General features: G+C 29.3%; 2 protein-coding genes across 2 annotated transcripts; one reads left to right on the top strand and one right to left on the bottom strand.

Annotated features, from left to right (window-relative positions):
* Positions 1-104: 104 nt before the first annotated feature.
* On the bottom strand, positions 105-1,062 carry LOC145745464 (BET1-like protein). The gene has a single exon (XM_082563551.1). The coding sequence runs from the start codon at positions 800-802 to the stop codon at positions 458-460; it is 345 nt and encodes a 114-aa protein (XP_082419677.1). The 5' UTR covers positions 803-1,062; the 3' UTR covers positions 105-457.
* A 901-nt stretch (positions 1,063-1,963) lies between these two features.
* LOC145744882 (uncharacterized) lies at positions 1,964-11,338 on the top strand. Its single transcript, XM_082562848.1, has 13 exons — positions 1,964-2,148; positions 2,402-2,473; positions 3,215-3,319; positions 3,808-4,707; positions 4,783-4,899; positions 5,359-5,466; positions 5,785-5,947; positions 6,418-6,529; positions 6,831-7,607; positions 7,700-7,807; positions 8,166-8,252; positions 8,568-8,733; positions 9,132-11,338. The coding sequence occupies exons 1-13, from the start codon at positions 2,058-2,060 to the stop codon at positions 9,518-9,520; spliced, it is 3,195 nt and encodes a 1,064-aa protein (XP_082418974.1). The 5' UTR covers positions 1,964-2,057; the 3' UTR covers positions 9,521-11,338.
* Positions 11,339-11,523: the final 185 nt, after the last annotated feature.

Raw genomic sequence — 11,523 nt, 5'->3', positions numbered from 1 at the left:
TTATAGTGTATAAGTATTACTGTATATATAAAGTATTTAATGTAAAAGATTAAAGTTATAATTGCTTTATTATGTAAGAAACAACATATTTTTTCTAGTTTATTTTTAATATCTACAAGAAAAACATACAAAATCTGATAAATATATAGAAGTAACTTTAACATAAAATACAGAAGAACCAGAATAAGGGAAGTTCTCTTTTTTAAATATAACAAGCATAAAATAAATGTAAGTATTGTAATAATTGCACTTTAATTGATTTGTACACAAAAAAATAATGAATAAAAAGTTTTAAAAGCACTACAAAATACTTTTTAAGGTAGCTAAATAAGGGCCTATAAAATTTTTCTTTAAACTTTCTGAAAAGACCCAACCAATAAAAGTACATTTTGTGTATTATTTTAGGTGTATAAAAGACCTAAGTATAACATATCTTAAAACATATATTGTTATTTTATTATGCTTTTGTTCTTGCTAATACAAAATATATAATAAAAAATATTGACACTGCAAAAGCAATGAGATAGCACATCATTTTTCGATTCCCTTTCCCGGAGCTCATCATCTTTGAAAATCGGGTCACGCTGCCCCCTAATAACCCAGTCGTACTTAACATATCTGAGTCCATCCCATCAAGATATCGATTGTCATCTTCTACCCCGTCTTTCATGTCTAAGCTGATCATTTTGAGACGGGAAACTTTGCTGGCTAATTGGTCGGCCATTCTGTTGTTTTCTGATTCCATAATTTGTTCTGTAGCTGGGGTGGAATGATCGGAAAAACCTTTATTCCAGTCTGACATTTTGGTGTTTGTTATTTGTCTTTTTGGTTACTCTAAAATGGGGGAAAATAAAATTTTTAAACGAGTAGAACTGTAAAAAGAACACGTAACTTTTAAGCGTATTTTAAAACTAAAAAATCGGTTAAAAATATTCCTATAAGCAGTAACTTTTAAGAATGTTGATGTAGTAAATGTATTTATGTATTTTTTACACCAGCTATACTCTTAAACAACCATTTTTTATCGCTTTTATAAAATATAACACGTCAATAAAAATATCGTTGAGGTTTAATAACAAAAACGTAACTGTAACTTTTGGTGACAGAAGTCACAGTCTCTGTTTTTAAGCTGCAACGGTTTGATCACATTGCGGTCAAACATGTTGTTTACCGCGATGTAAATTGTGAATTTTTTAATTAAAAATCCGCAAATTAGAGTTAAATTTTTTTATTAATTGGGTTTTTTATTGAAATTTATAATTTAATAATGTTAAAAGGAGCATGCTGCTTAGTAATTTATAAGAGCCTGTGCGTAGCGCTGCTAGCGGATGCGTAAATATACAACATTAGTTCATGGAAGCTTTTTTGTTTACGATAGGATATAACGACAAAACTAAACGAATGTTGTAATATTACAATAAGGTTTTAAGGTATTTTAAACTGATTGTGTAGTTTTTGATCATGTAAGCTTACTTTGCCAAAACTAAATATGTCAAGAATTAAATTTTAATAATAAAATAACGATAAATAACTAGCTGACTAGAATGTAAGGTGTTTGTTTATTCGTATTTAAACAATGAATAAAAAATTAGTTTTTTAGATGACATTGTTATTCTTTTGGTACAGTTTATGTTATTGTAAGCTCTATATATTTTAAACAACTAAGAAAACTAACTTAGTATATTACTATAAAAACAGGGTTGGTAATATAACAAAATTAAAATAATGACAAAATAAATACAAATTTATTATTCATTTTAATATAACCAAATGATTACCTTATTGTGTTATGTTGTGTTTTCTACTTTTTTAAATTGTATTTATGTGTTATTTACAACAAACTAATATATTGATTAAATGCTGGTTTATTATGTAATTTAAATAAAATATTAATTAAAAAAGCTAGCAAATCTTATTAACAACTTATGTGGTTTTATTTTTTTTTTGATTAACAGGGAAATTATATTGCAAGTATACAATTATTTGATCACCAGTTAATTACAATCTAACAAGCTAGTTACGATGTAAAATTCAGCAGATATGGATAAGATATAAGCATGGCAGCATTTAAGGACAAAAGTGCCCCCGATCTGGAATGTTTTGCTGGAAGTAGTTGGGCAAGTTGGGAGAAGGCTGTAGAAAAAGAAGGTAAATATTCTTGCTTTAAAAACATACAATATTTTGAGTTTATCATTGAGCTATAAAGTGTTAACATTCATTTCCGAAAAAATATATACCAAAGTAAGCTTGTTAAATGGGCTTAACATAAGTATATTTTTGATGTATTTTTTTAATAAAAAAGTGTTATAATATTAAAGTTTTACTTTATATTATTGTCAGTTTAGAATTGAAGTCACCTTTTTGTATTACTTTTATTATTTTCGAATTCTTGTATTTTTAGGTTTAAACAAAAAGGAACAAAGTCCCAATAGTTTTAATTCTTCGGGTGAAGTTGCAAGATTGAAACGACAAGGTAAATTTATATCAACTTCTAACTGTTTATATGCAAAAATTAACCTAAACTGAAAGTTGAATTATCAAACATATTGAGTAGTTTAATTTGGTAAAAATATATCATCTAAGCTTTGATTACTAAATAAAAATTAGTTTTCAAGGACTGTGTCTTAGTTTTTAGTATAACCAATAATGTTTTTAGTTGTTACAGTTTAAAAGTAAAATATTGGTTAAACTTTGTTATGTAAAAACTTAAAAATTAGTAGGCTGGTTGTTAGTTAATTTGTTAACATTTATTGTCTCTTGTTAGAGTGGATTGCTTCAATATTTATTAATGGTGTGGGATGAATAATAATTCATCATACAACTTGTGACATTTTTGTTTACTTTTTTAGTTCTTATTATGTGATTGACTGTGAAGCTTTTTTTGGCTGAATTTGAATTGTGTTTTATTTCAGTTCCCTTTTTGTATTGAAATAAGAAACTATAAATTTAGGATAATATAGATTAGTTTGTTCTTTGTATCATTTTGTCTTTTGTCCTTATTATATTTGTCTAAAAATTTTACCAAAACCTATTTTTAATTTCGTAATATAATTTTAGATTTTATAAAATCATTGTTTCTTTATTTAATTTAAAGTTTCATTACAAAAAATGTTAAATTATTTCATTTTAAACAACATTAAATGCTGAATAGTAGATCAAACTTTTATGATGCCAATCAATTTTTTAATCATCTAAACAAAATGTTTATTTTTAGATTTTGGTTTATTTGGTTTCTGCCCAGGCAAAGATGAATTCTATATTGTTGTTTGTGAACATTGCAGATTACCTTTCAAACCACAAGCCTTTCGTTATCACATTGGTAAGTGTAGAAATGTAAAATGTCAACAAACTATTAAGTCTTAAAAAAATAAGGATAAAAAGCTATTTTATCTAGTAGTTTTATATTAATTCTTTTGTTGCAACTTTTTAATACTTGAATTTTTGTATTTGCAAAAAGTAGTATTGTAATTCCAAAAGCAGAAGTTTTTGTAATAAAAATGGCAAAAGATTGCTAAGCCACGCTATTTCTAAACAAAAAACAAGGCTTTTAGATAAAGGTTTATTGGATTATTATTATTTTAAAGTTTAGTATCTTGCAAGGTAGTTTTTACTAAACTTTGGATAATTTGCATTAAATAATAAAATCCTTAGCCTAGATAATAGTAAACAGTTAGAATTGTTAATAATTAAACCTAATGTAAATACTATTTTAAAGTGAAATAAAGTTAAATTTAAATCATGTTGCAATGTCAACTATCATTTAGAGTTGTTTATAGAATTGATTTTGAAACTTGTTTTTTTTTATAGAGCGACATCACAAGCAAAATATTCTGCGGCCGCCACCAGAAGCAAAACAAAAACGTCCGAAAAAGTTGTCATCAGTAGTACCTGGGTTATCCAAAACTCATCATTTAACAAATGACAAAACTTTTAAAGTTTCAACAAATTCTATGTTTAATTCTAGTTTAAAATCATCAATATCCAACGGCCCAAAACGAAAACCAGAAAAAACTAGTAATTCTACTAAACAATCTGTAGTCAAAGCAAGCAGTGAAGTTGTGTCGAAAAATTCTCCCAACCCTAGTTTAAAACATTCTAGAAACAAGACTCCTCCCTTGCGGCAACTTCTTCTTTCACCAGGAAGCAACTCAAGTTCAAATAGTTCTGGTAGTTCGTCAAAACACAACTTTCCAGTCCCTAGTTTACCAATTACCAAGCACCAATCTAGGCATGAAACAGACGCACAAAGACTTCATAAACACTCTGCAAATTTATCCACAAAACCACATAGTAAAAAAGTGGAAAAAACTGATAAATATGCTCATTTAAATAAGTCTTCCGATCGACTGCATGTGTCTAGTAAAAGTGCGAAGCGAAAATCGAGTGAGCGCACTTTAGAGATAAGTGCCAAAAAGGAATACATTCTACTTGATGGTGAAAGTGTAGATTCGCATTTAATCAGCAATGGACCGGTGGTAATGCTTGAAAAATCTCCTTACATCGGAAATGTTGCCATGTTTAACAACAACTCACCTAGAGAAAATTCAACTAGTTCAACTCCGTCGCCGCAGCGTTATCGCAAGCATCACCACAACCCTCAAGTTGACGTCGTAAAAGCATCCGACAGGAATTTACCTTCTTCGAATCCTGAGAAACTGAAGATTGTTAAACCGGAGGGGGTCAAGAAAAAAATTTTACCTCTAAAACGTAAAAATATAAAAAAAAAAAAAACATTTTGTTTATCATTTTTTTCTTTTTCTAAATAATATTTTTTTGTTATAGCTCGAGAATATGACCCCAACAAACACTGTGGAGTCTGGGTAGAAGATGAGCAACTACGATGTACTCGATCACTTACATGCAAAAGCCATTCAAGAAGCAGCAAGCGTAAAGTTCCTGGTAAGTTAATTGGTCATTTTTACTTGCTGCTTTCACATCCGAGTATTAGTCTTTCAACTAGATACAAGTAAATGTGCATAGGAATAACATACGCTTTATACTTATATAAAACGCACAGCCAGCTGTATTAAGAGAGTTACGATAACAAGTAAACTGTTCTTAGTGTATGTGTCTACAAAGTATAATAGTGACACAACTATAGCTTAAGATTTTGGATTTAACTCCTACTGCTTTCATTTTCAAACTGGCAAAAAGCTTTTTAAAATTTATGTTTCTTAAAGACCATTCTCACAATTTTAAATTGAAATTTTAATGAGTCAGCTTAGATACTTTGTTTATTGTATAGCTTCCTTTACTTCAACAATATTAAATTAATTTATAATTGTTTCAAAATATATGTAAATATTTTTTGCAACGTTTTTTAATAGTAATCACATTTTTTGATAAATATTTTTTTAGGGCGACGAAAAGCGTTTGATGAATTAGTTAGAGATCAGGCTAACGCAAAGCTAAAGTTGAAGGAAAAAGCTGCATTAATATCAGGAAAACATAAACCGTCATCCTCAAGTAAGTTATTAAATAATCTCTGTACAGTTTTATATTGGTTGCACCATTTTAAAATTGAACATTATAAAACTATTTGATTGCCAGTTCTATGAGGTGTATTTTAATTGTCATATTATAATTAAAAATAATATATGCGTGCGTTTTTATATGCGTAAAAGTATTAAGGCTTTCAAAATGGACATACATATATATACATATGTCAACTAAGCTTTATTCTTTATAGTTAACTTGTGCAAAAATAAATCAAAGACCTAAACTTAAATTTAAGAATTTAATTACCCTCATTATTTTAAACCTTTTTTAAAATTTTTTTAAAAGATTTAACGTTGTCGGGTGAAAAAAGAAAATCCCCTCAGACCCCAACTCCTTCCAACAAAATTGACCAACGAGTCATGTCACCTCCTCTTGCCCCTGCAAAGTTGGGGCAAAAACCTCGATCAAGTGAATCCAAATCCAAACACAACATCAGTTTATTTCCAAGGTAACCAAAAAATATAATGACTTGTATTTCTGTTTATGATCTTTTTTTATATTTATTTATCCTTAATATGGGAAGGTTAACTTTATGACTCTAAACATAGAGTAACATCAGGTACCCAGACCCAGTCTCAAGTTGCTTGTGGCAGTTTGGGGTATTATTGTTTATAATTGCCTGTTAATTAAGCTGCTAATTAAGTGTTAGCTTAGCAGGAGTTCATAACGTTTATAGTGCCTTACCTAAGGGGCTACAGCATGAGAGCAGTGGGGATCGAACCCAGGACTTCATGTAGTGAAGACAAGTGTTCTGACCACTACACCATGCTGTCTGTCCTTAATTCCATTGTGCTAAAGTTATGACTAATAAAAAAACACAAACAATACATTAACAATATTCTAAATTTGTACAACTCAACCCTGGATCAAAGTAATATTGATGGAATTGTTATTGAATCTAAAATATTTGTTTTGTAGAAATGTTCAGGCAAGATATGTAGATTGTGGAGAAGATGAACCAGAAACTTCGCTTGATTCCAACTTCAATCCTCAACTAGAATATTTAAACCACAATCCGAAACCAATTGCTGTAATATTACTTTGTTTGTTTTAAATTTTTAAGCTACTTTTAAGTTAACCATATACATAAATAATTTAAGTTAATATAACAACATGCTTCTGCAATTTGTTTAACATTAATTGCACCAGTCAATAGCCCGTCTTACAATCGAGATTTTATTTTCATAATGTGGACGCAACTCTTACCTTATATTTGCCCTTTCTATTTAGTTTGTAGGACTTTAAATTAGACATACATAGATATATATATTTTTAAGCACCATTATATATAGATTGTAATGGAACTAAAATATTTATTTTATTATTTTTAGGTTTGTGATTTTGGATCGCTTCACATGGACCAACGACATTCTATTTACAATCGTCATAGCAACCACACGTGGAGGAGATTCACTAAATCGTTCTCTGTTGAAAAAGTATCCCATAAGTTGCAAAAAAACAAACATTTTCCAATCACATCGTCGGTAGCAACGTCATTTTCTGGATTCGCTTCAATGCCTTCCGCATCACCCATCGTCATGGATTCTCGAACAAGAGTTTTGTCTGTGAATGACGACCTCTATAATGCAACGACCCCTAATTTTTTCACAAGCTATGCAAACAAAAAACCTGCGACCGAACTTCGTGGCCGATGTCACAGTCACAATTTAGTTACAACTCCATCGTCGATAAAAAGTGAACTTTTAAGCACGAGAAGAAATAGTTTAACGGTGCCAAACAAGGCTTTTAGAACAAACGAGAATGGTGTCGTGGCACAAAAATACGCGGCATTTCACATGGCCACCTCGAATCATGTCGACGAAAGTTGTAAGTTCGTTCAAATTTCGGCTCCTCAATCCAACATCTCAGCTACCTCAACTTCGCTCAGCACAACAATCGACCTTAACTCATTACTCCTGAAAGGTCGTGACCAGGTCATTCAACTCGGGTCTGATCAAACCCATTTTATATCCCCTCCTAGTGGTAGTAAGGAGCAAAGTTCGATGTTTAAGCATCCGAATGACGCGTTGAATTCGGCATCTTTAAATTTGTTTTCTGGTCACGCCCCGAAGTTAAAGAAAAATTTAAAACCAAAGAAAAACTCAGCAGTAAGTTTGCCAAAATATATTAAACATTTAAACTGATTCATAACGTCTTGTAAAAGTTCTGTTTTTAAATCTTCAATTTTTTGTGAATTTAGAATCATGTTTTGACCCAATCAGTTGTTGGCAAACATCTGACCAATCACGTTAAACAATCTTTGTTAAGAAACCACACTGCACAACAACAAATCAACAAAAATCTTCAGGTAGAAAATATAACTTGTTTAACTAAGTAATGTCAGCTATGTTATTGTGAATTGGCTGAAAATGTTTTTTTATGTTTATTTATTCTTAATGCAGGAAGGTTGACCTCACAGCAAAAATATAGAGAAATATTTGTTACCCCGACCCAGTCTTAGGTCGACTTTGTCAGTTTGGGATATTATAGATTATAACTGTTCAATAATTATACTGCTGATTAAGTGCTGGCTCAGCAGGAGTTCATACCGTTTATAGCACTTTAATCAAGAGCGCTACAGCATGAGATCAGTGGGGACCAAACCCAGTACCTCATATATTTGTTGATAAAATATACCGCTAAATGGGTAAAATGTTGTGTTATAGAGAGTTCACTCTGCACCAGTTATGCAATCCAAAGACACAAATAAGAGCTTGGTTCGAACAAAAAGTACGGAAGGATCGCAAGCATCCGTAAGTTCTTAATTTTATCTTGTAGTTAACAAATTAGACAAATTAGGCTTGTTTAATAACTAAACACAAAAACAATAAACATAATTACTCTAAGACTTTACATAAAAAAGACAAAGCCAAAACGCAACTATATGTTTGCACAATAAAACAAGGCAGTTTTGTAAACTGATATTAATTATGCCACAATCTCAGATTTAATTTAAGAGAGGTGAATAAGCCCTTTTTTGCTTAATTTTAAAATGATATTAATATTTTTTTTAATATAAGTTAATATTTGTTGTTTAATTTTTAAATTTGATTTATTGATTTTTTCAGATAAGCCATAAACCTATTAAGCGTGACACAATTAACGGTCTATCATCTAGTATACTAAGCACAAATAGTTGGCCCCAATCTGTGACATTGTCGGGGGGAATTGGGGCTTTAAGACCCACCCATAACCAAGAACAAACAGAGGGTTTTATAAATTTTAATAGTAAAGGTAAGAAGTTTTAGCTAAGTTTTTTTTGTTTAAAAAAGTTTTGGCTACTTTAACTTTTTCGGTAATTAGCATTGAACTAAAAACACCAAGACAATAATAATACATTTTTTTAAATTAAATTGTATCCAATATAATTATGTTTAATATCTTCACCCTCATAAATAGTTAATTTATTTATATTAGATGCCCTTTGGTCAGAATATTAATTGTCGTAATATGGTCGCAACCCTCAACTAATATTTGCTTGCGATAATAAATCTGGTCACCACAAACTGCAGTTATTTTGTAGGCCTAAAATTGGACTTACGTATATATATTTTGTCCACTAAGCTTTAGAATATACAGATATAAACTCCAAAAAATTGCACAAAATTAGTTAAATTGAAATTAACCTTTAGGTTCCAACAAACAGCAGCAAATATCTCAAAACTTAAACACCAACAATAATAACAATAATATAAGAAATATTCCGGAACCTTCAAATAATACCGTTACCATGGATACTCTTCAATCCCTCCTCATTATGGATAATAACGCAACATCCTCGGACCCAATTAATTTAAATGAGACCTCAGTTAAACTGGGATCCGGAGAAAAAGTCCTTGCTCCTTCGGATGCGGGGGAATACTGTGGAGAACTTGATTACCTTTCTCTTCCTCAGGAGTTACTCTCTCTTCTTGACTCCGGGCAGGGAACAGTTCAGGCTGCATCTTCTTCGCAAGACTTGATTCGGGATGACTCGATTATATTTAATAGTGATTCTGCAGTTGAATTATTCAACTCTTGATTTTATTATTTAAATGAGATATTATAGAATGACTTTTCTGTTAAAATGTGTTAAAAATTAAGTGACCTAATGTTAATTTGTCCCAATTTCGTTTTATTTAAAATTAACTGTAATTCTGGTAAATTTTTGGTTTACAATGGACCACTTTAACTTTGGGTTACCTAATTTTTCTTTGTCGACATTTTTTCATTGCTCTTTCTATCATTTTTTTCTATCATTTATTTTTTTATTATCTAGCAAAGTTAATTACATTTCTAATCATTGTTTTAAACTTACTTAGAAAGATTTTTTATAGAAAACTGGCTAAAGCAATTGCTCCTATCAACATTTTTCGGACTTTTTGGTGCTAGGAACGCAGTTAGTGGAAACCGGTACAAAATTAAATAGCAGTTAGGCCGCATGAGTTTATTAAACATCGAATATAGAAGCAAAATTTGGGGCTTTTTAATAAACGTTAATTTTTTTAATAAAATGTTTTTTTTTGGTAAAATTGAAGAGCTGTGCACTATTTAAATTGATATAAAAATATTAAAATTTGGTTCAAAATATTATAACTTTAAAATAGAAGAATTTTTATGTTTAATTATATAAAGTTTATAACATACTTATTCCCATAAATCACCATTTTCTATCATTTACAAATTTACCCACAAAATATTAAACATTTGCTTTTCTATATCTAATTTTTTTCTTCAATAGGATCTTGCTTAAAATATTTACTTTGGTTCTGTAAGAGTGTTTGTTATTATGCATTAATAATATGTAGTGCCCAACTATTCCTATTTTAAATTGTTTTTATGCGATGAGCATACCTTGAGTTGTTTTATTATTTTACTTTATTTCAAAACTGAATTATCTGACTTATAATGTAAGGATATCTATTCTATGGCATTAACTGTGCAATGTTAAGAAAATCAAATGATGAAGTTACTGAATAACTTTAAAAAACTTATTTTTTTGGTAGTATTTACAAAAACAAAAATAATAATTATGTTTTTTTACATTTAACAACACCTTTATTTCTAATACATTTAGTTTGTTCAACTACATTGCAGTTAGTTTGGAAATTTTATAAATTATTTAAAAAAGTTGGATTAAAATGTTGGGTCTTTTCTTGTACTATTTTAAGTTTTTAATTTCTTTACCAATTAAAGTGATTATTGTTGCATGGTTAACTTCTGTAAAGAAATTTTATGTTCCTCCTGTTATGCACAATCTGTTCTTGTTAAACAGCAAAAAATATTTGTCTTTGAGTATGCCGACAAATTTGAAATTTAACAAAACTTTTTTTCTTACTCTGGATTTTTTGCCATTTTTTAAGCTATACCAAACCAATGTTGAAAGTGTTAATTAAGGTTGTGTACTAGTGAATGGAGTTACCTTTTACATGCCCTCAAATATAACTTGCTTTCATTGTATGCTGTGAAAAATCATTTACTACAATAAGTTATGCCCCTAATTTAACTAATAATTTGTGGGGTTTGATTCTAAAGGTACTTTCATTAATTAAATATCGAAACTTTTGCCATAGATTAGTATTTACTGTGTTTTATTTTATGATAACCAAGGCTTAAGTTTGTACTTTGCACATTTTAAAAAGAATTTTGAATATCCAATTTCCAAAATTCTTTTAGTTTACAAAATATCAAATATAGTTTTCAGATGTTTTCGTAATGTTACTACTATTTTTTGCATAAAAATTATTTTCTTGTATTATGTAAAAGTAATATTATAATAGTGTTTAATAAGCAACACTTTTATTTGTTTGTTATTGAGTAAAATTATTAATATACTGTTACCAAGATGCTAAATAGAATTAATTGCATTAAAACACAAAAATATCAAGTTTTTTTTTTATTTTACTGCCCAATTTTTTCCTATATGTAATTTTATATTTTGTTTATGGCAAAGTTTTTTTCATATTTTAGAAAAAATCCTATTTTACTGGATGAAATTATTTTGTAATACTTTTGTTGCATCTCATGAATATATTATTTGATGTA

Source organism: Corella eumyota, chromosome 3 (assembly GCF_963082875.1).
Source record: "Corella eumyota chromosome 3, kaCorEumy4.1, whole genome shotgun sequence".
Lineage (NCBI taxonomy): Eukaryota > Metazoa > Chordata > Ascidiacea > Phlebobranchia > Corellidae > Corella > Corella eumyota.
This window is presented reverse-complemented; position numbering and strand designations above follow the sequence as displayed.